Source organism: Rhinatrema bivittatum, chromosome 2 (genome assembly GCF_901001135.1).
Source record: "Rhinatrema bivittatum chromosome 2, aRhiBiv1.1, whole genome shotgun sequence".
Classification (NCBI taxonomy): Eukaryota; Metazoa; Chordata; class Amphibia; order Gymnophiona; family Rhinatrematidae; genus Rhinatrema; species Rhinatrema bivittatum.
Window position 1 is genome coordinate 338,585,719 of NC_042616.1, and position 26,028 is coordinate 338,611,746.

General features: G+C 42.1%; 1 protein-coding gene across 3 annotated transcripts in view; it reads left to right on the forward strand.

The window, feature by feature from the left end:
* The window catches only part of RPRD1A (regulation of nuclear pre-mRNA domain containing 1A), a 313,839-nt gene that overhangs the window by 130,409 nt on the left and 157,402 nt on the right, over positions 1-26,028 (forward strand). For all 3 annotated transcript variants that reach the window (XM_029589844.1, XM_029589843.1, XM_029589845.1), the window contains exon 5: positions 23,216-23,342. In XM_029589844.1, coding sequence (XP_029445704.1) covers positions 23,216-23,342 — 127 coding nt within the window. The remainder of the gene's footprint in view (positions 1-23,215; positions 23,343-26,028) is intronic.

A 26,028-nucleotide genomic window follows, 5' to 3' on the forward strand; every position in this document is an offset into this window, starting at 1 on the left:
TTTTTAAACGTCACCCTTTGTTGCTGTACTTTTCAGTTTTCTCTCTCATTTTATCAAAGGCTCACGGTAGTGTCTGCCGCTAGTTGATGGAAGAGTTACTGATTGAGCAGCAGTATTATATATCTTATTGGTCTGTCCGTTTTATCTAAAGACGTTCAATTTGATTGGGCCATGTGCCTGTAGTGTTTAGAGAGTGGTGAGCCAGAATTTGATTATGCTACCATTCCCATCAGAAGGTTCATGGTTGAGCAATTTAAGAGCATATATCTAAGGCATCAGTTTTGTTTTGGGCCATTCACCTGTAATTTTTACAGAGTAGCGAGCCAAAATATGGATATGCCCGCATTCCCATCAAAAGGTTTTATGGTTGAGTCAGTATATTGCACATGCATGTATTTTAAAGAAAGGAAGAGGATCCTCTAAGAAACTTTAAATCTTCTCTAATTTTCATTTCTTAGTGGTAAGAGGAACAAATAGCTCCTTGAATGCCGAAAGGTAAGGCTAAAGGGTTTTCAACTAGCGAGCTTCCAGTCGCTTTACATAAGAACATAAGAAATTGCCATACTAGGTCAGACCAAGGGTCCATCAAGCCAAGCATCCTGTTTCCAACAGTGGCCAATCCAGGCTTACAAGTACCTGGCAAGTACCAAAACATTAAGTAGATCCCATGCTACTGATGCCAGTAAAGCAGTAGCTATTCTCTAAGACAAGTTGATTAATAACAGTTAATGGACTTCTTCTCCAAGAACTTATCCAAACCTTTTTAAACCCAGCTACATTAATTGCACTAACCACATCCTCTGGCAACAAATTCCGGAGCTTAATTGTGTGTTGAGTGATAATTTTCTACAATTAGTTTTAAATGTGCTAATTGCTAACTTCATGGAGTGCTCCCTAGTTCTATTATCCGAAAGAGTAAATAACCGATTCACATTTACACTTTCTAGACCTCTCATGATTTTAAAGACTTCTATCATATCCCCCCTCAGCCGTCTCTTCTCCAAGCTGAACAGCCATAATCTCTTTAGCCTTTCCTCATAGGGAAGCTGTTCCATCCCCTTTATCATTTTGGTCACCGTTCTCGTACCTTTTTCATAGCAACTATATCTTTTATTTAGATGCAGCGACCAGATTTGTATACAGTACTCAAGATGCGGTCTCTGCATGGAGCGATCCAGAGGCATTATGACATTTTCTGTTTTATTCACCATTCCCTTCCTAATAATTCCTAACATTCTGTGTGCTTTTTTGACTGCCACAGCACACTGAGCCAACAATTTATTTCTTTAAATATTTTAGTCTTCATCTTAGAGTTCATGGGGTCATTTTAAGCTCTTCATAGGCCAGTACTTTGTTATCAATATGCTCCTTGTGGCAGCAATAGAACAACCATGGCAGACAGAACAGTATATACTACAACAGAAAAACCTGCACTGCATTAAATCACGACAAACCAGAGTATGTAAAAATAAGGTTTTTATGGCCTTGAACAAGTTCTGTAGTGATTAAAAGAACAGTTATATGTTTACCCTGAGTTATTAGAATCAGCAGTTTCATCCATTATATGTAGAATTGAAGCTATTTTGAAAACAGCTCACGTAGAGCACTGCACAGCCCCATATAAGCAAAACTCACAGCTTGTTTGTTTTTTAAACCAGACTTTGTCTTATAAGACAGCATCCTTTCCACTAATGTTTGCTTAAGTAAGTTTTCAGATTCCTTAATTAGCTGTGTTTTTTAAGTAGGATGAAGGATTAGATCCTTTATCTCCTACAATAAAAAAAAAAATCCTTAGGAGCATTTAGAATGGAGTTTTAAAGTCTCAAATGGGAAATTATTAAAAAAAAACAACCCCAAAAACCCCCTGCTATTTATACAATAGATCTTTCTATTACAGACATTGAGGAGAAATATGAGGACAACAGTTTTGTGTTCCTAGTAGAAATAGGACATTTTTATGCGCAGAAACGTTTTTTTCTGTAATGGATAAAGAAGTGCTTACAGCATTCTTCCTTAAGACTGGCAGAATATAAATTAGCAGAGAACTATGACCGTGAGTATAAATGATATACCAATGCTGCAACAGCCTTTTCCACTACATTGTGAATTAGCCATGGTTTTAATGCAATGGTCCCTACAGTGAACATTAAATCAGTTATCCCTATGGGAGTAAACATCTGTCATGAAGACTGGATAAGGGAGTAAATTATTAAAGTATGATTTCTCTCTATTTGTTTTAGTAGAGCAAGTGGCAATCTATTCGAACTGTCTTAAAATCTCTTCTGCTTCAAAAGTAAGCTTTTAACTGATCCAGCAGAAAATGGTAGCTGCATGCCTGTCGGACGGTCTAAATGAACTTTTAAGGGTTGCTTCAGTTTTAAAGCTTTTTGAGGAAGAGCTAAAAGTCTTTTATGGATGTGACACTTGCTGTTAGTCTTAATTGATACTTTTAAATTGCCTTTCAGAGGAAGGCAAATTTTTTAAATAACTAAAATAAAAGACCAAACAAAGCCAAAAGTTAGTCCTAGGGCCAGTTTTTTTTTCTCTTAGAGTATTCATGGTCAATTCTGTGATTCTAGAAGTTAGTCCAAGTATTCATTATACTTCTCAATCCTTAAGATGCAAAGGTCAAAAGATGATTCCAGGAACATCTGGGCCATTCACTATATCTTTCATATCTCCTTTTTGTAGAAGCCAGTAGGTGGCTGCCGTTAAGAATATGACAGAAAATGATTCCATTTAACCACATACCTACAGTGTTGAATGTAATCTGCTTTGAAGTGCCAAAAGGAAAATATAAATCAAATAAATCAACCTTGTATCAGTGGGTCTTGGGTTTCTTACAGTATATCTATGCCGTAGAGCTAGTCTCTCCATTATAAAATGTTACAAGGTATCACCATGTTTTAAAAAAAGCAGCAATGCCAACTACCATAAACAAATTGCTATGTTGAAAGCATTATGTTGAGTTCCATTCAAGAAATAAACATAGGTTAATTTTCAAAGAGTTACACATGTAAATGTAACATAACATCGTAGCAATTTTCAAAAGACATTTAACGCAAGTAAAACCTACTGACAATTCAATCACATATTTTAGCAATTTTCAAAAGCCCACTTACATGTGTAAAATGCATTTACACGTGTAAAATAGTTTTAAGCATGTAAATACTTTTGAAAATCAGGCCTTTGACTCCAACAAAAGACAAAACCTGCAGACTAAATTATGACGTTCACCAAAGTAATGGTGGTTTTAGCAGCACAAAAATGAATTGATAATGGTTTACTAAGATTCCTTCACTAAGGAATCTTAGTATCAACAAAGTGTGGCTTCCTAAAAAAAATAAATTATATATATATATAATTCAATTCATTATGAAGTAAAATGCTTATGTATCCTCAAACAATTGATAATTATTGCCAAGGATTAAAAACAAACAAACAAAAAAAAGGAATTACTGATCCTGTAGGTTTGGTACCTAAATTCAGAGCTCACATTATGTTTCCAGAGCTCTCTCCTGTCCACAGGAACCTTTGTTCTTAGAATCACAAGTATTATCTCACCTTTACTTTGTCTTTGAAGTCAAGGCTATTAATGGGTTAAAAAAAAGAGTAATCATGCTAATGGATTTCAGTAACCAACAGATGTAATCTTGCCAGGCTGCGAAGCTCTCTGTGAAGATCACTGTGTAAATTCAATGATCTGACATAAAAGCATCATATTAAATTATCAGAACTGAGAATATAGCAACGAGTTTATTATATCACTTTTTTCTGCATCTGAAGAGTAAAGTGAAGAGGTTCTGTGACTATGCTACTGCAGAGGCAAATAAAATCAAGCCGAGTAGAACTGCTGCAATAGTTTCATTACTGGTAGGCGGTATATACATTTATTATGTAGACAAATAAAACCTACAGTCAGGAGATATCCATTATTACAAAACAATTCCTGCCCTTCATAATGAGTGAGGATAGAATTTTCAACTTGCTTTCCAAAGCCAAAATCTTCTCTATACAGGTGAGTAGGAGTTCCTTTAGAAAATGTATTGGTCCTAATCCAAATTAACAAGATATAAAGGTGATACATTTTTTCCTGCAGAAGCAAGGCATGATGCATCCAGGGGATAGTTGCACTATTACAGACTTGGCCAAAAGGGAACTTGAAGTATGTGTTTCCCTCCATTGCCTCTTAATGGGATCTATTTTAACATTAAAATAAATAAATAAAACCAAGGGGTACTAGTAGCATCGATTTGGTTGAGGTAGTCTTATTGTGCACATCTAATGGAATTGAGGGTTGATCAACCTATAAAATGTCTAGAAGCCAGAGATCTTCTAATACAGGACACATTATCATCGAAGGACCAATTTCAAATTTTATCTTAAACATGATTCTAGATAGGTGAAGTTTAGTTAATAAAGGCTTTTTGTCCTTTCTTTCATCCCTATTATAAGCTAAATGTTAAAATATAAAAATAAAAGATCATTTCCCTGTACGTACCAGGATCAGTCCAGACGGGTTATGTCCCCCGTCCAGCAGATGGAGTCAGAACAGACATCGAGGGGCATTACCATATAGACCAGTACGCCCTCTGCAGGAGCTCAGTATCTTTCTGACTCCAGCAGATGAGAGTTGGGGAACCAGCGGCTTCCCCAGGGTGGCAGGGACTTAGTTCTTCTGCTCTTTTCTTCTTACCTGTCACTCCCTAACAATTTGGATCAAGTTTTAGACAAAAAAAAAAAAAGGTGTTCAATTTTTGGGGAGGCGTGGTTCAGTTCTGTTCTGCCTCCTTCTCTCTTGCTCTCTCCTCCTTCCCTGGCCGGGGTAAGTGACGGTGTCTCCTTCTTCTTTGAATTTTAGGTTTTTGAGCGCTGGTGCCTCGTGGAAGCCGGTGGTGCCGGCCTCTCTGCGCTGTCTTTCTCCGTCTCGCGGCCCCGAGACGAGTCTTCCCCGGGACCGCCGCTGCAGGGAGGGGGCGATTCTGCTGCACCTCGGGAGGTCCTTGGGCGGGTAGCGCAGGCCGTTCGGGCCCCCCCCCCCCCCCCCCCGCGGCACTTTCTCGCTCTCTGGCCCCCCCCCCCCCCCCCCGCGGCGTTTCCTTTTTCTCCCCCGGTGATCTCGATGCCGCGGCCGTCCCGGTGTGCGGCCTGCGGCACACCGGGACGGGAGGGGACGGGGCGGGAGGGGATCTGTGCTCGATGCCTCCCCGGTGGGGAAGGCACCTCGCAGCCCCCTCAGCACATTCTCTTTCCTCCCCTCCCCGCGGCCCGGGCGGCGCGGGCCGGCCACTTCGCTGCCTTTGGCAGGAACGGCGGCCATTTTGAATTTTCAGCGTGATGCTGCCACGAACTCAGCGCAGGACAACAGGAATTTGGGAGGTGTCCCCACCGAATTTATCCCCGGAGGAGGTTTTGCCCGACCAGGGGCCCGTGGAGGGCCCCTCCCCAGGGCCCCCCTCCGAGCATGCCGAGGTTTTCACCAAAGTTTATACTCTTAATGCATAGTGCTTATTTACAGTGCCTGGAGGCCCCCCGTGGGCTGCCCACGGGCCCCCCCTCCGGCCAAAACCCCTCGTCTTTCGACTGCTCCACAGGGCCCCCCCCTGACCTGGTGGGATCGGTGTCGGGGGCCCCCGGATTACCCCCCCGGATACGTACTGCCCCGGGAGGGGCGGGAGCGACTGCAGCCTTGGGGGGAGATCCCCCGGGCCCCCCGGATCCTGCGCAGCCGGACGCTCAGTCGGAGGGGGACGACCCGCGAGCGCTCCGTATCTTCCAGAGAGAAGAGTTGGATGACCTCATACCTCAGATACTCCTAGAGCTGGATCTTGATCCACCGCTGGACCCACCAGCTCCAGTTGCTCCCGCCGTTGCCACGTCTTCCAAGAAGGGGGACCCAGTCCTCGCCGCCCTCCGGCCGAGGGCTCGGGCCTTTCCCACCCACGATTCCTTTTTGCAGCTCCTCACCAGGGAGTGGGACACCCCTGAGGCATCTTTAAAGGTCACTCGTGCCATGGAAAAATTGTATCCACTTCCTGAGGATTTCTTGGAGCTCATTAAGGTTCCCAAGTGTACCCCTGGTCTCTTGACACTTAATGCAAAGCTCAGAGTCAAGACACCCTACTCTGTACAGCCATGAGGGTAGTAAGTAATCCCTACATAAGAATTTATATTGTAGCTCCCTAAGATTCGCATCCTCCAACAATTGTAAGGCTTGAGATAGCTGAAGAGTTTTCAATCTGCAATTCGGATTGTCATTTGCTCAGCAGAATGGGTAAATTAACCTTGGGCCCCAGCAACACCAGAGCTTTTCGAATATGGGATATCCCCATCTTTCTTCTTTCATCTATTTAAAAAAATTCTTCAAGTTTCTCCAGGAAAGCTTCCTTTAAGTTAACTCTCTGAAGAGTTTTGAGGTAATGCTGCAATTGGAGATAGGTAAAAAATATTTAGGGTGCAATGCAAAGTTAGTCTGTAATTCCAAGTAAGGTAACATTTTCCCCTGACCATCTACCACCTGAGATATCCAATGTAAACCCTTTTCTGCCCAATGAGCAAAGGCTTCAGAATGGACTCCTGGGGTAAAATCTAAATTACCTTGGATTGGTAGATATCCCAATTCTTTTGAATCATGCTCCAACTTACAACAAAGAGACATCCAAGCCCTACGTAAGAGAAGTATTAAAAGATTGTCACAAATCTCTTGGTAAATTCTTGGCATGAAGAATATACCTAGGCTGTTAGGGAGCCATCGTACTTTTTTTCAAAATCTAAAGGTGTAAAGTGAGAAGTATTAACACTCCATTCTCTTATATGATGTAACAAACATGCCAGGTTGTAATCCTCAATATTTGGGATACCCAAACCTCCGTCCTTCCAACCTCCCACTGTCTTGTCTATAGAAATTCAAGCTTTTTTTTCCCCCACCATAAGAACTTAGAAAGCGTAGCATAGATGAGATTAACATCACGTTTTTGCAACAACAAGGGAACAGTTTGAAAGAAGTAAAGCCATTGGGGCCAGATAATCATTTTAAAGAGATTCACTCTACCAGTGATGGAGAGCAGTAGTCCACGCCATGTTAAAAGCTTTGTTTTCAAGTTTTTAAACAGGGGTAGTATGTTTAAATCATAAAGCATATCTAGATCCATTGGAAGGCTCACTCCCAAATAAGTAAAATAGCCTTCTGCCCAAAGTAACGGAAATTCATCTCTCCAATGTGATTTAAGAGAAGCATGTGACACCATTGCTTCCGATTTATTCACATTTTTTAAGCCACTGAAAGACCCAAAAAGGGAGAATTCTTCCATTAATGCAGGTAATAACTTGTTAGGTTGACCCGGATGTACTGGAAGGTCATCTGCAAAGGCCACTACTTTTAAACACTTTGGGGCGGATTTTAAAAGCCCTGCTCGCGTAAATCCGCCCAGATTTACGCGAGCAGGGCCTTGCGTGCTGGCGCGCCTATTTTCGATAGGCCGCCGGCGCGCGCAGATCCCCGGGGGGATCTGCGCGGGCGGTGTCGGGGGCGGGGCCGATCGGCGCGGCGTTTCGGGGGCGGGCCCGGGGGCGTGGTTTCGGGTCGGGGCGGTTCGGGGGCATGGCCGCGCCCTCCGGAACCGCCCCGGATCGTGTCTCGGCGCGCCAGCAGCCCGCTGGCGCGCATGGATTTACGTCTCCCTCCGGGAGGCGTAAATCCACGGATAAAGGTAGGGGGGGTTTAGATAGGGCCGGGGGGGTGGGTTAGGTAGAGGAAGGGAGGGGAAGGTGAGGGGAGGGCAAAAGAAAGTTCCCTCCGAGGCTGCTCCGATTTCGGAGCGGCCTCGGAGGGAATGGAGGCAGGCTGCGCAGCTCGGCGCGCGCCAGCTGCCCAAAATCGGCAGCCTTGTGCGCGCGCCGATCCTGGATTTTAGAAGATACGTGCGGCTACGCGCGTATCTACTAAAATCCAGCGTACTTTTGTTTGCGCCTGGAGCGCGAACAAAAGTACGCAAACGCGCCGTTTTTAAAAATCTACCCCTTTATTACTCATCTTAATTCCTTCAATATTATCATTTAGGTATATAGTTCATAATAAAGGTTCCAAAGACAAAATGAAAAGGAGTGGGGAATGGGAACCAACATGGCATGTATCTCTGTATAGTCTGAACTCTTTTGTGGGACTGCCATTCACTAAGATCTGTGCCCTGGATTGCATGTATAGCAGCCATACTACTTTCAGCCACAAGCCTGTAAAGCCAAACATTCAAGCACATAAAAACGCCACCATGGATGGAATACCATGATACTCCAATATAAGGAAGACAAAACTTTCCTTATGTTGTGCCTTCCCTGAACAAACCCAACTTCCTGTACTGTTAGTAAATCTGGTTAAAAAAAAAAGGGCTAAGCGATCCGCAAAGATTTTAGCCAAAAGCTTAAGAACAAAATTTAACAATGACATAGGCCAATATGAGTCAGGCAAGAAAGGGTCTTTATCTGTCTTAGGCAAAATAGTAATCAAGGCTTTATTGGTTAAATAAGGAAAACTTTGGCTCTCCATCACATATTCAGACATGGCATGTAAGGGCAGTGTTATCAATCATTATTTTATAAAATTTCCTGCTGAACCCATCTGGACCCGGGGCTTTATAGTAGTGTGCCCCTTGGATTCCCAGTTGAACGTCTTGCACGCTAATTGGGGCATTCAGCCTAGTAAGCTGTGAATCTGTAAGCTGCGGAAGTGAATCTCTGAAAGAAATCTTCTCTTACTTCGACATCCTCTACCTGCCTCAAGTAGAGCTGTTGAAAATAATCTAAAAATAGGTCTTGCATCTCTTCAGTGAATTTGACAATTTTATTTCCTTTGTCTCACATGGCAGTGAGACAAAAGAAATAAGACCTTGTGAGACTGGAAAATTGGCCATCCAAATGGCAGATGAAATTTAATGTGGATAAGTGCAAGGTGATGCATATAGGGAAAAATAACCCATGCTATAATTACACAATGTTGGGTTCCATATTAGGTGCTACAACCCAAGAAAGAGATCTAGGTGTCATAGTGGATAACACATTGAAATCGTCGGTTCAGTGTGCTGCGCAGTCAAAAAAGCAAACAGAATGTTGGGAATTATTAGAAAGGGAATGGTGAATAAAGCGGAAAATGTCATAATGCCTCTGTATCGCTCCATGGTGAGACCGCACCTTGAATACTGTGTACAATTCTGGTCGCCGCATCTCAAAAAAGATATAATTGCGATGGAGAAGGTACAGAGAAGGGCTACCAAAATGATAAGGGGAATGGAACAACTCCCCTATGAGGGAAGACTAAAGAGGTTAGGACTTTTCAGCTTGGAGAAGAGACGACTGAGGGGGGATATGATAGAGGTGTTTAAAATCATGAGAGGTCTAGAATGGGTAGATGTGAATCGGTTATTTACTCTTTCGGATAGTAGAAAGACTAGGGGGCACTCCATGAAGTTAGCATGGGGCACATTTAAAACTAATCAGAGAAAGTTCTTTTTTACTCAACGCACAATTAAACTCTGGAATTTGTTGCCAGAGGATGTGGTTAGTGCAGTTAGTATAGCTGTGTTTAAAAAAAGGATTGGATAAGTTCTTGGAGGAGAAGTCCATTACCTGCTATTAAGTTCACTTAGAGAATAGCCACTGCCATTAGCAATGGTAACATGGAATAGACTTAGTTTTTGGGTACTTGCCAGGTTCTTTTGGCCTGGATTGGCCACTGTTGGAAACAGGATGCTGGGCTTGATGGACCCTTGGTCTGACCCAGATTGGCATTTTCTTATGTTCTTATGGCAGCAGCATATTTTGCTTCTATCTTACATTTGATCAGGGAAGCTAAGTTTCCCTGCTTTGTTACCATATTGATATAGTTGATACTTATAATAAATCATTGACTTCTTCACTCTTTGATGAAGTAACGAGTTGAGAGCTGTCAATGAGAAAATATTTGTTTTTGATTCCTTTGTGCGGCATTTGGCCAAATATAATCTATCCTTACGGACTTGCTGCTTCAGCCTTGAGATTTTGGTTTCCAGGGCTTTACGCCTATGTTTCAAATAAGAAATTATTTCCCCCCGTAAGACCACTTTCACAGTCTCCCAAAACAGTGCAGGTTCCTCAGTATGATTTTTATTATTTTCTTGAAATTCAAGCCACTTTTTGCCTAAAACCTTTTGGAAATTTGACCCGGTCTAGATAAGCAGGAAACTACCATTGCCGACGTCCCAAATAAGATCCCAAACAACTAAGCTCCACTAGAGACCGCGCATTCTCCATAGCTGGTATCAATATCTGGAACAATATGCCTTTGGACCTGCGTCTTGAATCCTGCCACAAAACTTTCAAACAAAACCTGAAAACATGGTTTTTTGAACAAGCCTTCTCACAATGATCAATAACTAATCTGAAATGCAGCTATTCCATATTTTTACTTACCTGCACCATGTTCTTATTCCATTCATATGTTTATCTCATACTGCCAATTACCAATGTTTATCTCATACTGCCAATACCACTGTTCCGCTATTACCCCCATCCATTATTTAATTTCTGTTTATTGACTTTAAAGGAACATTGGATTTTGCTTTTGACAGTCAATTATTCCTGCGTAACATTTGAAAATTAATATATTTTGGTTATCATAGTTAATGAAGTTAGCATATTACCCTTGAAACCCGTTATTTTTGTAAAGCCTGTAGCTGTTAAATGTTATTCTGTTTAACCTGTTATATGTAAAGCCTGTTGCTAATTTACTGTTTCACTGTAAACCGAGGTGATGTATAACTATATGTACCGCGGTATATAAGAATCTATAAATAAATAAATAAATAAGCTCTACTCAGATAAGAGCATGATCAGACATCTCTATTGTAATTTATCTAGTAAAGTTAAAAGAAACTGATGATCTTAGTTTTTTGGAGCATATACATTACACAAAGTGAGAGATTTTCCCATCAAATGACCTTGAATAATATATCTACTGCCTGAGTCTTTCATAATAGATGCAGGTTGAAATGAAATGAAAGTCCTTAATTTAAAATAGCTACTCCAGCGTTATGTGCCAGAAGAGGCCCAATGGGCTTCACCTACCCACCATTTACATAGCTTACTGTGCTCTATATTATGTCTCCTAGAGCATTGCTATATCCACCTTGTGCCTTTTTAAAAGCTGCAATATCTTTAGTCGTTTAATTGGAGACCCCATTCCATGAAATTATTCTCATAATTTGCTTATTTGATATAACAGTATGCTAAAGAAATTGAAATAACCAGCTTCAGTGTCTCTAGTAAAGGGACGCTCCCCCCAGCCCAGGGCGATCCTCCTGATTTTACAATATTTTCATCCTTGAGACAAGACCTAGAAAAGTAAAACACAGTAAATTATTATGAATATTTCCCCTTCACTAAGTTTAGCCACAATCCAGAGTCTCCCTGACCATTCATCTATTTGCCCAATTATCCTCCTTCCCCTATCCCACCCCCCTTTCCTCCCATTCCATCTTTGATAGAGATCACAGATTTGTTGCTAAGGGACTCCCAGAACAGTACTGAAAACTCAGTTTGGGGAAATCATTGAATCATTGTCAAGAAAACAAAAAAAAGTTAGCAAGTTACATCTGGGAGGCTATCAAATAGATTATAAATTCTCCACTGGGAGAAAGAAATCAGAACAGGTTTGTATCAACCGACATAGTCTGTTTCATATTCTTACTGGTTTTCTAAAAAAAAACCCAAACAAAACAAAAGTGGAACAGAGTAAACTGTGAAGCGCAATGATCACAATCAAATATTAGTCTTACATTCAGTCTGAAAATATACTGAATGCCACTATAAATGTTATAATAAAACTATTATTATTAAGGAACAACCCACACATGCCTGTTTCCTTTTCCAAGAACCACACAGAAGTAGCAAAACAAATCACATGGATACCCACTATGTGAGTAAGGAAGGTCATTCAAAATAGATATATTTAAACCAGGAATCATTCCTCTCCCAATGATTGTAAAAACCGAGGTGCCTCTTCAGATGTTGAGAACACAGTAATACTGCCTGTTGAGAACACAGTAATACTGCCAACATGTGTTACCCTCAGTTTCGCTGGATATGGAAGGGAAAAGCACACTTCTTTTGCAAAAAGAATGCTGCAGATCGGGGAGAAGACTCTGCACAACCCTAACAATTTGACAGAATAGTCCTGAAAAATCAAAATCTTCCTTTCACCCATGGCCAGCTGAAGTCCTCTACGTAAAGCCTGTAACACTGCAGCATTGTACATGAAGTTCAAAAAGCGTGCAATGACTACACGCAACTTGTCTCGATTTTCAGTTCTGGGGCCGATATCTGTGAGTGCGCTTAATGTGTATGGAGCATAGAGCCTAGAGACTCTGGAAGCTGAAGCGTTGCTGGCAGCCATTTTTCTAAGAATTTGCACAATTTGTCATCTAACAGATTCAGGGAGCCCTATAAAATGAAGTTTATTGCGGTGTGCACAATTTTCCATAACCTCGACTTTGGCTTCTTATTGCTCAAGTTTCTCCACGGATCTGTTTGCTGCTGTATCTGTGACACGGGTGCCATCTTCCAAATTGGACACCTGCTGCTTCACTGCATCCAGTCACTGAGAAGCCGTTTCGAGGTCTCTTGTCAGCTCGTCAAATTTAGCAAAAATTGCTTCAAACTTTCCATCAAGTTTGACATCTAGCGCTTTCTCCACTGCTCCTGTGACTGCTGCTGTTAATGCACCCATGTCCACAGCTGCTGGTGTGGCCCCATCTTTACTTGCATCAGCCATCTTAGGGTCTGCCAATTTTTACTTTTTCTTTTTCCTTCTTTGCAAGTCTACTGGACATGATTTGCCTGAAAAAAAACCTCAGGCACTCACTGACAGCGACTATCAACCACGTCAGGCTCAAATTAAAGTCCTGACAGGCAGGATGCATGCTGTTCAGGGAAGTCCCAGGAGCAGGACAGCATCAAGTGACCTAAGCTTTTTATATTTTTAACCTCTGTTTCAAGTCTAGAGATTTTGTTTTGTGCCGCTACAATTTGATCTTCATGCTTTTTCTACATGGACTCCAACTTGATAGCCAGAGAATCAACTTTGGCAGAGCAGTTTTGAATAGCTTTCCAAAACCTGGCTGTCAACTCCCACAGCGAGTCTAAAATAACCATCGACGGTTTAGATGGCTTTCAAGATAGATTCACCAGGTAAAACCAGCAGTTCCATGCCAATAGAGGAGGCAGAGAAAACTCCCGGAACTTCCATGGCTCCTTTAACGACCATCCCTGGTGAACAAGACTATAAGGCTGCACCAGGGCCTGCTCCCTCTTCCAGGGGTGAAGAAACGACCTGGAACTCTGGACCAGTCTTTCGAGGAACTCCCTTGCCAAAATTGTGGTGTTGGCATCATCAGTCTACAACTCTGTGAACTGACAAAAGGCACTGTCTCTCACAGCCAGCAGTGGACACTGATCCTGGAGGCTGAGGGAAGCCCTGTCCCCTGGCAACACCAGCACTCCTTCATCCTGAGTCACAATGGGGACCCTTACCCCCCCCCCTCCCCCCCGGTCAGAGCTGTTCCTCAGGACATGAAGTTTGTAATAGGCTGCTGTCTCGGCAAGTGTGAAGAATCTGGGGAAACATTTGAACCTTGACTTTCCTTTTAGACAGCATGTCCAGGAAATGGTAGGAAGAAAAAAACATCTTGGAAGCAGCTTAACATGCTAATGCTCATCCTGCCATCTTGCCTTTCCCCCCATGACATGTACTTTTTAACGTGTTTATTCTGTTGTTGGAGCAGAATGTTTGGACTGGTTTGCCGCTGGTATTTGCCTCGGGTCTTCTTTTACGGTTCACATGTGGGTTCCTCCACCCATCCTCCTCCAGTTAAGCTCCCATTTTTCCCAGTAGAATTCTGTAGTTTCAGCTTGCTTGTTTCATTTTTTTTCTTTACCTCTCACTATCGCTACCAAGTAGTGGTTCTTTCTCACGACTACACATTCAATATCAGCAAAGTTGAGAACACCTTTTCTACTCAGCATATCTTTCTACATCTAGTTTAATGTCTTGAACTGAGAATAGGCATGAGAGTTGAGACAAATCCTATTTTGTCAACTCAGATCCTTACAAGGGCTCAAAAGACTTAGCTTCTGGGTGAGTGCTTCAACAGGTGAGTGCAGGCATTCGGTGGAGGCTCTGACACACCTCATTGAAACACAACTCTTGAGGGCTTGGATGTGGTTATACTCTGAAGTGGCTACATTTGGAGGATACCCATCAAAGGTCTTCACCAAGCTCCACATGGTCTTTGAGAACATGCAGTCCATTACAAGGCCTATACCAATCCTGACTCTAATGATGTTTATTTAAAGTTAGAAAAGATGATCTCGGAGATTTTCAGTTGGTGCATTGAGAAATCCACCTTCAGTGATGATATTTCAAGGGCCAATGAGCCAGAGTTTACGCAGATTCGGGCATTGGCACAGACTACAAAGAAAGTGAAATTGGTCTCTTTGGTGCATGTGGTCATGCTCATGACCTTCGCTGACTCAATTCTAAGTAAGGTTTGTATCAAACTTGTGCTAATTGCTCCTGCTATACTCAGGGACTCAAATGACCACATATTTAGGCATCCTCTGAAAAAGAAGAGAAAAAGAGCCTTATGGTTACATTGCATCTGTCTGTGACCCCTTTTTTGTAATACTGCAGTGTATACCAGATGGGGGTGCCATACTGGATAGTAGAACAAACTGCAACCAGACAGATGAAATTTATGGCCACAGCTCATGGCAGCTTAGATGCTGGACCACTGAAACATAGTGAACAAGAGAACAATGAAGGGAGAGGAGTTAAAATGAAAACCAACTATAACTGTAGTGAGAAAAGGCCATCTACTTCTTGATGAGACCAGAGCACTGAGATATGCAAGACTTAACATTGAATAAAGCACTATTTGGACAGACATGCCCGAAAGTGGAATAAGAGAACAGAGATGAAAAATGAAAGAACAGTATTGAGCAGCAATGTGTAGGGGAGTGCAGGAGAGATGGCAAGTAAATTATACCATCCGCAGACAGAACTGTGCTCCCTGACCAGCAATGGAAAACTACAGATGTGCAAAGAGGGAAGATAAACGTGACTGCTGGCACGCAAAGAAACTTCCCCAAAACTTGGACAGATCAGATGGCCACAGATAGTAGAGGTTGTGGGTGGGAAGGGGAAGAGGTCTGGCTATATATAGATATGGGAAAAACGCAGCACTAGCAGAATTAAAACAGCTGCTGAAACGCAATTCCTGCAGACCCTATAATTTACGAAGAATACAAGTATCGAGAAGCTGAGCACAGAGCTGCTGCTCCAGTGTCCACACTATTACTACTGCTATTTATCATTTCTAAAGCGCTTCTCGAGATCATTGCACAGATAAATATGACAGTCCCTGCTCCATTGCGCTTACAGTCTCATCAAGACAAATAGAAATGACATAAACAAGAGTTTGCGGTAAATGTATATATTGTTGAAAATTGCTTAGGATTAAAATTTGTCCCCAAAAAGGTGATATTTTTGACCAGATTTGAATATGGCCAGAGAAGGAAAATGATGTATCGACTTAAGTCTATTCAAGGCTTTGCAGCACAGCAAAGTGAAAAGTGTGGAGTTGGGGGTTGGGGGTTGGAGGAGAAGGGCACAGATATGAGTGACTTACTCAATGAACAGAGTTCATGAGGAAGGATGAAGGGAATGAGGAACTATAGAGCGAATGCATTTGTAGGCGAGTAAGAGAAGCTTCAAATATATCAAAGCAGATAGGGGGAGCCAGTGTAGTGACTTGAGAAGAACATAAGAAATTGCATGCTGGGTCAGACCAAGGGTCCATCAAGCCCAGCATCCTGTTTCCAACAGAGGCCAAACCAGGTCACAAGAACCTGGCAAGTGCCCAACACCAAGAAGATCCCATGCTATTGATGCAATTAATAGCAGTGGCTATTAGCTAAGTAAACTTGATTAATAGCAGTTAATGGACTTCTCCTGAAAGAACTTATCCAAACCTTTTTTGAACCCAGCTACATTAACTGCACTAACCACGTCCTCTGGCAACAAATTCCAGAGCTTAATTGTGCGTTGAGTGAAAAAGAATTTTCTCCGATTAGTCTTAAATGTGCTACTTGCTAATTTCATGGAATGCCCCCTGGTCCTTCTATTATCTGAAAGTGTAAATAACTGATTCACATCTACTCGTTCAAGACCTCTCATGATCTTAAAGACCTCTATCATATCCCCCCTTTAGCCATCTACGATTTTGATCTTTAGAAGAGGATCTGCATGATCATAGTGATGTTGAAGGAAGTTGGCAGCTAAATTTTGAATAGATTGCAGTGGACACAGATGGTTCAGTGGGAGGCTTATGAAGAGCAAGTTGCAGGGGTCCAAAATGGGAGCTGGTAAGAATAGATGAGTGTTTTGGGTGCATGCTCAGAAAGAAATGGATTTTAGCATGTTTATAGACATGCTGTATCAGTGTTGGGATGTGTGTAGAGGAGGAGAGAGAGAGAGAGGCATCAAAAATGACTCCCAATGTTATGGGCCAAGGCAATCAGGAGGGCGAGAGTGCCATCCACAGAGAGAAAAACAAGGCAGATCTGAAGTGGGGGGAAAGATAAGGCATTCTGTCTTGGCCATATTAATTTTTTAAGGTGGCGGAAGGACATCTAGGCAGTGATTTTAGACAAAAGGGCTGAGATTGGGGATTGGATTATTAGTGAAATTTGTGGTATAGAAAAGTAGCTCCTCTCACAGCTTTCAGTACTGCTTTTATGCTCATGATTGCCAGATCTAAATCTCTATTCCAAAAGTGGTAATGAATGATGTGGGAGGAGATAAGAGCACTGAGGAATGAAGTGTAGAGAGAGAAAAGAGAAGAGGGCTCAGGACAGAGCCATGAGACACGTGGAATAGCAGTGGAGAAGAAATCACCAGAGGATACAGCAAAACTTAAATGGGAAAGATAAGAAAAACAGAATAGAACAGAGTCCTGAAATCCAGTGAAGTTCAGTATCAATAAGTTGATGGTGATCTTTGGTGTCAAAAGTAGTGGATAGATCAAAGAGGGTGAGGACTGAGTAAAGACCCTTCGCCATCAATAGGTCACTGAAGACTTTGGCAAGAGGATTTCTGTGGTATTTAGAGAGTAAAAGCTGGACTAAAGTTGATTTTGAATAGCTGAGCTGAAAAGGTCCAGACAGTAAAAGTGAATGGCATATGCAACCAGTTAGATTTGAAAGGGAGGAGGGAAATGGAACAGTAGCAGGACAAGTAAGGCTGGTGAAGGTTTTTGAGGAGCAGTGTTATCACAACAATTTTGAAGGAAGAGGGAACAATCATAGTGGTAAGTGATTCATTAAGGATTTGACAGATGGAGGGTATGATTGCAGGGAAATAAAACTGAAGGAATGGGGTTGGAATGGTGTCACAGGAGCAAGTAGCAAGTTTATTTTTATTTTAAAATATTTCCCTCTTACCTACCATTCTGGGCAGGATAAGAACTATATTCATAGAAATTAACATACAACAATCATTACTAATATGGTAGTTATTATAGATTATAACTACATTATAGATATATAATACTAATAACATAACCTTTACCAGTGTGGCAGGTTACAAATTTTATTATGAAATCAACATAAAACTGGTCACAGCAACATTACAGCAAAACAAAAATACTTAGCTTGACTGCCATTCAAGCCCAGTCTGGTCAAAGTTGACAGAGCCAGCCTACAAAAACGACACTAAGTCCCAAAGGCTTGAGAAAACAAAAACAAAAAAAAAAAAAGATTTTTTTTCTAAAGGACTTTACCAATGGCTCAGTCCTTAAGTTTGTTCTCCATCCCCACTGAAAAGGACATTTCTTTTCCCAATTTTGTACAGTGCATGGTGAAGACTGTACCTTTTTGATTTGGAGGTCTCAGGAGAATCCATGGACTCTTGACTTGGTTTTTGAAGTACCTGTATGTATCTATAGGGTTAATGGTAGTAACCAGCCACACTCCTTTTAAGACATTCAATATAGAATATGGACACGCCCACGCTCACTACTTTGTTAATAAGACGAACATGAACTGTGACCAGGCAACCTTGGGATTTTATATGATCCAGCCACCTCACTAGAATGTGAGTCTAATATGTTTTGAAAAGATCCAGGAAGCCTAAGATGCATGTCTGTCCCACCAGGCTGTGCGCCTAAGACTCTGGATCTTTTTGGGAAGCATTTTCAGCATACTATGCTCTTCCTACTTGCTCTTCCAGATCTGTATGATTGTTTTCTTTTATATATATTTATTGACTTTTAATCATTTTGCAAAATAAAAACAAAAGAAATTGTGAAATTATATACACAACATATGGAAAAAGAAAGCATCTTACACTTAAAATACTCCATAATTGCAGGGGGGGGGGTGAGAGGAAATATCTATAGGAAGAAAAATAAATCATAACTTACATTCCAGTGCCACCAATATCTTTCAAACCAAAGTCTGCCCCCATTTATTCAGTCTGATTTGTGTTATCTACAGGAAATGTTTCTAAATGAATGGAAGAATAGCTTAGTGGCTAGAGCAGTGGGCTGCAAACCAAGAAAGCCAGCATTCAAATTCCATTGCCATTCCTTACGATCTTGGGCAAGTCACTTCACCTTCCATTGCCTCAGGTGCAAACTTAGGCCTGGATTTATCAAAATGCGGTAAATATCGAATGCGATGGGAAAAGGGGCTTGTTTTATGGTAATAGGGAGTTTATCGCAATTTGCATAATACCTATGCGAAGAGCTAAGTTACCACAAATTGCGATAACTTTTTTGCACTTTGAAATAAGTGCCAGAATGTGATATTTCCTACATACAACCTCTGGGGGGATCATGTTTACTACCAGGGAGAGAGAGAGAGAGATAGTGAGCCTAGCCGTAATTTCATCACCCTAGATACGTATTTATATCTCTATGGGAGACCCACCTAGTAACTCGAGGTGAGGTTTAGGTATTAGTGTAGGGTGTTAGGGGCCACATGCTGCTTATGTGAACTAACTGCATCTCTAAAATTCTACTTAACCCCTGATCTAATGAACAACACATACCATCACATTAATCTGTTTCAACCATTTAATACAGGCTTATAAATTGTTGTATAGTGTTTCCTGGGTCTGATGTAAAATCCCGAACAAGGCTTTTGTTTCGCCGAAATGGCTTCATAAGAACATGCCATACTGGGTCAGACCAAGGGTCCATCAAGCCCAGCAACCTGTTTCCAACAGTGGCCAATCCAGGCCATAAGAACCTGGCAAGTACCAAAAAACTAAGTCTATTCCATGTTACTGTTGCTAGTAATAGCAGTGGCTATTTTGTAAGTCAACTTAATTAATAGCAGGGAGAAACCCCTAGCATGGAGAACAATTTATAATCTATAAATAAAACAAAAATGATTTAAATAAACTACTTAGGGATAAGAACAAGGCATGGAAACATTAACTAAAACAAGTCACACAAAAACAATGTAACTTACAGACTGCCTTCTCAAAGACTACTCCCGGCACGAGAGACCGGGTGAAGCCTCCCTAGCCTTTTAAACATGGAAAAAGTCCAATATGGGATCCAAAAAAGTGGAAGCTTGAAAAGAAAAGCATCGCTGTGTTAAAACTCAACCACTTAACAAACGCTATTTAATTTTAGAAATAACAAATTGCCGTTATACTGCAATGTAGCGTAACTTCAAGTCTAGACAAAAAATACCCTAAACACCACTCCCCCCCCCCTCCCCATCGAGGTATATAATTCCTCATAACTCGTAAAAAAAAATAAAAAAATGTAAGTTTCTCTGACGCGCACACCATCAGGTGTTATTGGTGCAACCTGAGAGAAAATATAGAACATAATGGTATATAATCTACTAAGAAACAAACTTCCCAGATCTTACTTGTCAATAATGCATATCACATGTGGCTGTCACCAAACACATTTATTTCCACAATGTGTCCGCAGTGCAAGTGTGAGTCACCTGGCTGACCCTGTGTATGTAAAAACATTGCAGAACAAAAAAAGGTTAATTGAAAAAGTATCAAGAAAGAAAAACAGATTGCATAGCACATAACTAGTGAACTGAGAATTTACCTGTATGTGCGTGTTATCTCAGCCACCAAGTCAAAAACTGACGTTATTAAATGAGAGCCGTTCAAACAAGCACAGCGTTGACACACTCGCATCTAAGGAAAACAGGTTAAAAGCCGAAAGATGCACTCTCTATTCCTTGTATATCTAAGCTTCAAATCTGTTGAAATAAAACGGTGGTACACATCGTTAAAAGAACTCAAGGGGCTCGCACTTACTGAAATGCCACGATGTCACAACCCAATGAATACGTTCAAAACTACTTAACCAAGTACACGACCTTCCTCCTGCTGTCACAGAGAGAAACCGCAGGAACCAGAGTGAGGTAAAATCCCACCTAATTCTGTTTATATCCGTATGAAAACGGAGCTGCATGTCAAGAGACGTGACCAATCAGAAGAAGGAAATCTATATCCTTCAATAAAATCAGTCAGGCTAGAATGCACCTCTCTGCATGTTTTAGAGATGGACTGGTGCTTCAGCAGAGGTCCAAGATGTAGAAAACGTGAGGGAGAAGGAGGAAGAAACACTCCTACGCGAAGACACTTACAAATGGTGCTGGCAACTAAACCAACCTGAGCTTCTATACAAATGCCTCCCACTCAATCATTGAATTTAATCCATCCAGGGCCATAGGATGCCATGAGTAGATGTACTTTTGTTCACAACGCAAGAGCTGCAGAGAAATGTGTCCACCTCTGACTACATAGCCGCTGAATAACAAAGAATGGGAATGACCTAAGTAAATCCAGTATTTCACTAGGGGAGTTTCCACCTTCTGAGTTCTAGCGCAATTCTTATGTTATATAATTTGTGTATGGACAGGGAACTTGGTGTGACCTATTTATAATTTATCACAAGGGCAAAGGATACAAACTGAACAGTGATTGCGCATGAATTGGCCCATCTTATCTGTAGTGGGACTAACATAGGAAAAGGGCTAACCAGTCTGTCGTGCAAGTTGCAACCTCTAGTTCGAGCAAACTGTGTAGAGGAGAAGTCAATAAGTGTATAGGCATATTTTAGTGAGTACTTGTACATATGCAATCTTGTCCTTGCAATTCACTTTCAAGATTGTGTTAAAATGTGTATATCTAACTAAAGACATTTGTTAGATGAGTTTTAGATTTAAAGGTGCTCACCTATTCAGTTTTGCTAATTAATAAAACTTTGGTTTTTAGATGTGAACATTCAACATTAATGCTCTTTTTTCCTTTTTGGAGTTTTTTCAAGTTTATCAAAGGAAAAGTATCAGCTAATTTAAGGTCACGGCATTGAAACCTTCAGCGAGTGTCAGCAGGGCTGTCAAAACTGTTTGTTTAATTAACCAAATGACACTGAGCTAGCACTGCTCAGGCTGTTACAATATAGCAATAAAACATGTCTGTACAGTGTTTGACAGCATTCCCTCCTGAGGAAGCCAGCATTGGCAAAACATTTGAAGGCCTGTTTGTTGGGGTATGTTCAGTGGTGAACTACCAGTGCATATATGAATACTTTACACTCTTTTTAATATAACCTATGCAGTGAACCGTTGATTTCACATGGGTTTATAATGGAACAGTTTCCTTAAGCAATATTTGAGCTACATGTATTTTCCATCTTCAGGTTCTCCTACAATTTGGAGTAGATCCCTGCCCCCTCAGGATTTATAAAGACTTTGTATTTGTATCACCAACATCTCTGCATAAAGATATTTTTGGGCTTTTACCCTTTTCATCATCTGGTGCTAGCCAATCCTTTTCTCTATTGTATTATTTTATATAATTGTGAAAAATTAAGGGTTTTTTGTGTGCCAATCCCTAAGGTGTTCCTATTCTATATTTACTGTATGTGTGTGTGTGTGTATGTGTGTCTTACTAGCTGTTAGGGCTCTTGGTCATTTTTAGTGCCATATCTGTTCCTTTTAGTTATCTCAGGCAAATATGCTTTTTCCTAATGGGCAATTTCTTTGTCCTCACAAAAAGCCTTTAGTTTTCTCTGAAGTAAATAATTTTTCTACTGATGTTGCCAAGGATTACTTTTATTGTATTTGTGCATGGACGAGCATGTCTCAGAAATGACTTCTGAACAATTGCTCAGGCCTGGGTCTATGTATGCTAACGGGACTTGCAACACTACTTTGTCAGATACTGACAACTATTACCTTTAATTGATTCACAGATTGTATTTCTCACTACTATACCCTGGCAGGAATAACTTTGGAAGAGCATGTCAAGACCCATGCTGTAAGCGCCATGGCATCAGTTGACACAGCCTGATGAGACATTAAGTTTGAAATGTTCATCCTTCAAAGTCTTTTTGCAGGGTAGAGGTCTGTTCCCTTGCTTCATGGCCTGTTTTTATGATTTCCACTTGGCTTCCTTATTATGCATTTGTTGTATTGTGAAAAAAAGAAGCAGGGAGAATAAGGAGTAAAAATAAAACTAGAGTTTTCTCTACAGGTTTTTTGCCTGTTGGCATGCATACATCTATTTTCTCTTTTTATTTGAAGGCAGCCCTTGGCTGTGGTGTTCCTTGTGTGACTACATTGCATCTTTCTCATGAGAGAAAGTAAAATAGCTTAACTAATACAGGCATTCTCTGGCTGCAGCGATGCAATGAGCTACACAATACACCTGTCACCCCTTGGAGTTCTGTACCTAGTTTTTTTTTTAACTGATATATCGAGTGGTTGTGCATCTGCAGAAAACCATCATGCATACTTGAGAAGCTTGCCTAGAAAGCAGTGGAAAGATCCTCCTTTTTGGCATGGGATGACATCATGTTTGAATGTCATTACACTACTGCTGTCAGAGAACACCTTATACAGATAAGCCATTTCACTTTTTCCGAGGAGCATTTAGTGCAGTTGAATGGCAAGAAAGATGACAAGGCGGAATATAACTCAAATAAAAATAAATTATTGGCACATGCTTTGTGTTTAATTAAATTTACTTAGGCAGAAAAAAGGTAAGATTTGCACTGAATGTGTGCTGTGTGTTTTGAAATGAGCCTTGGGTAAGTGAATCAGTTCTGAAGGTAAGTACATGTATGTGTGTGTGCTTTTTCAGACCACAGATGTCATCAGAGCCCTGCAGGAGCTAGAGAATGCTGCCTCAGGAGATGCAGCTGTTCATCAGAGGATAGCATCGTTACCTGTAGAGGTACAAGATGTCGCACTTCTAGATAAAATAACAGGTAAGATTAGGAAAGATCTTCAAGGCTTGATAGATTAAAAGGGAAAAAAAGTAAACACCTTTTAAATGCACTTCTATTTTTAACATTTAGGTGTCCTGGGCCTTTACTGCAGTTTTGCGGGGTTTTTTTTCTGGACACAGCTTTTTTCCTTCTCACACATCCATTTACCAGTTCCTTTTCTTCATACTGCTGCAGCATTTGTCATAATACAGACCACCAAATTGTACAGTGCTGTTGCTAAGGCTTGTTTGGATTTTCTTATACTCTGCTAAAGAATTAATGAGGAAAGAACTCTAGTTATCTTCAGTGCATGAATAGCACAAACTGCCAAAGAGATCTAAAGACAAGGTGAAAACATGTGCAATGATCAACATAGCTGATTTGAGAAAGCAAAGCGTAAAAGGGAAAAATAGAAAATATTTCCTCTCTCAATTTTTCAAAGCCTTTTACCTGGATATAGCACCTTACCCAGGCAAATCGGTAGGCTGGGTAAGGTAATCAGGGTTGTTGTGTTTCTCACAGGACAAGCAGGATGGTAGTCCTCACAAATGGGTGATATCACAGGATGGAGCCCTGTACGGAAAACTTTTCTGTCAAAGTTTCCACAAAGCTTTGACTGACACTGGCACACTGAGTGCACTGAGCACGCTCAGCCTGCAATTATCCCTGTGAGCCAAGGTGTCTCCCTCAGTCTTCTTTTTTCTGCTCTGCAGTAAGCATAGCAGTTGGAGCTCTGTGAGGAAATTTTAACTTTTTTCCTCATGGAAACACTTTACTTTTTACTTCAACAGACACTTTTCCCTGCACGGGTCGCCCTCCGCGTTTTTACGATGCTCGGTGAGTACTTTGACTTATTTTTTCGGTCGGTTCCTGTCACCTTCTGGCCTGCTAACCGACTGAGGCCTTCCCTCTCCCTATTTTTTCAGTTAGCTACACATAGCCTGCGAGTGTCTCTCTGTGACACTCTGCTTGGTTATTAGCGCCAGTGGGACAGGGACTTCAATGGTCTCCGTTGCCACCAGGGCCCCTTTAGTTTTGGGTCCTTTGTTCCCCGGTACCCTCGCGTAGTCGATGCCCCATCGCTACCGTAGGTACCCCTCCTCAGACCGCCCTGGATTTTTTCGGTGCCATCAGTACCCCTCTCCCGCAGTACTCTGATGCCATCCTCCCTGCATCGTTTTTATCAGTGCTGCCAGGTTTTTTTTACTCCTTTGCGCTGTTTTTTCCTTGGGCTCCTTCGGTGCCGCCTTACCCGGGTGAATGCCCTCGACACACACCTTGTCTCGTCGCTGCCATCCATACTCGGGTCGATGCCACCGTTGCCCGGGACACTCCATCGATGCCAGGGTCACTTTCCTCGATGCCGTCCCTTAAATTATGGATGCCGTCTATGTCCAGAGCCTTTCCATCGAGGTTCAGAACCTTTCCATCGATGGACATCGATGCCAGGGCCCATTCCATCGATGGTCATCGATGCCAGGTCGATCCCCAGGTCGATTCCATCGATGGGCATCCATGCCTATACCTTTTCCATGGATGCCATCCATGCCTATACCTTTTCCATGGATGACATCCATGCCAATGCCAATTTCATGGCTGGCATCGATGGATCCATTTTGGCATCGATGTCAATGTCTCTTCCATCCATGGGGTCCATGCCAACATCAATTCCATCGGTGCCCAGGTCAGTGCCATCGACACCCCTGTCCGTGGCGCCAATTCCACGCACACATTTGCTACCCCAGTCGGTCCAATCGATACCGTCAACGTCCGTGGCCATACTGTTGATGCCTGTGCCTATGCCACTGAGGACGTCGGCGCCCGCCCCCATACATCGATGCCCTCGACACCCACGTCGTTCCCATCGGTGTCTTCGTTCTTATCGATGCGGTCACCGACTCCGTCGATGCCGGTATCTCTTTTCGATAATGACTATGTTTTTCTTGACTATTCGATGCCACACCGTTTCCATAGATACCTGTGCCGATGCTGTCAGTGCTCCATCATTGGCATCATTACTCTGGCCGAGTCAACGTTTTTTCATATCCAATTTTGACGATGCCCTCGAGGCCGCTTCAGTTGCCATCGATACCGTCAATACCGACATAGCACCGCCACGTAATGCCCTTGCCTGCATACAATGCTCCACGCTTTGGGTTCTTTTTCAAGCCCCTTATTAGCAGAGCAGGCGTGCTGACAATCTGTCATCGATCGCCATCCAGGACAGCGAGGGCTTCCATCTCAGCGCTGGGGAAAGACCGGGCCTAGCACCATGGCACCCATCGTTGCCGACACAGTGATCGTCCGCCGCTGACGCCATCCAGCACATCGGTGCTATCCTTCTTGATGCTGGACAATGCTCGGGAGAGCAACATCACCACTGCCATCAGCACTGATCCGTACAGTTTTGGCAGCCCTGGGTGATCCAGAAACACCGGATCGAAGTCCGACGGATTCTGCATTGGCGTCACGACACATCGAGCCGCTGCGACGAGGGAGGGGATCATGAGCTCATTAATCTGCTCCCCTGTTCCCGGTGTGCCCCACCGTCAAGTGGTGCGGGATTCTGGCCCTCTGTTTTCAATAGCAGTCAAAATGCCAATCACGACCAGCCTGTCTCCTCTGTACCTGTGCCACCATACCAGGTTTCAGAGTGAGGCGGACGTTTACGTCCATGGCCTACCCC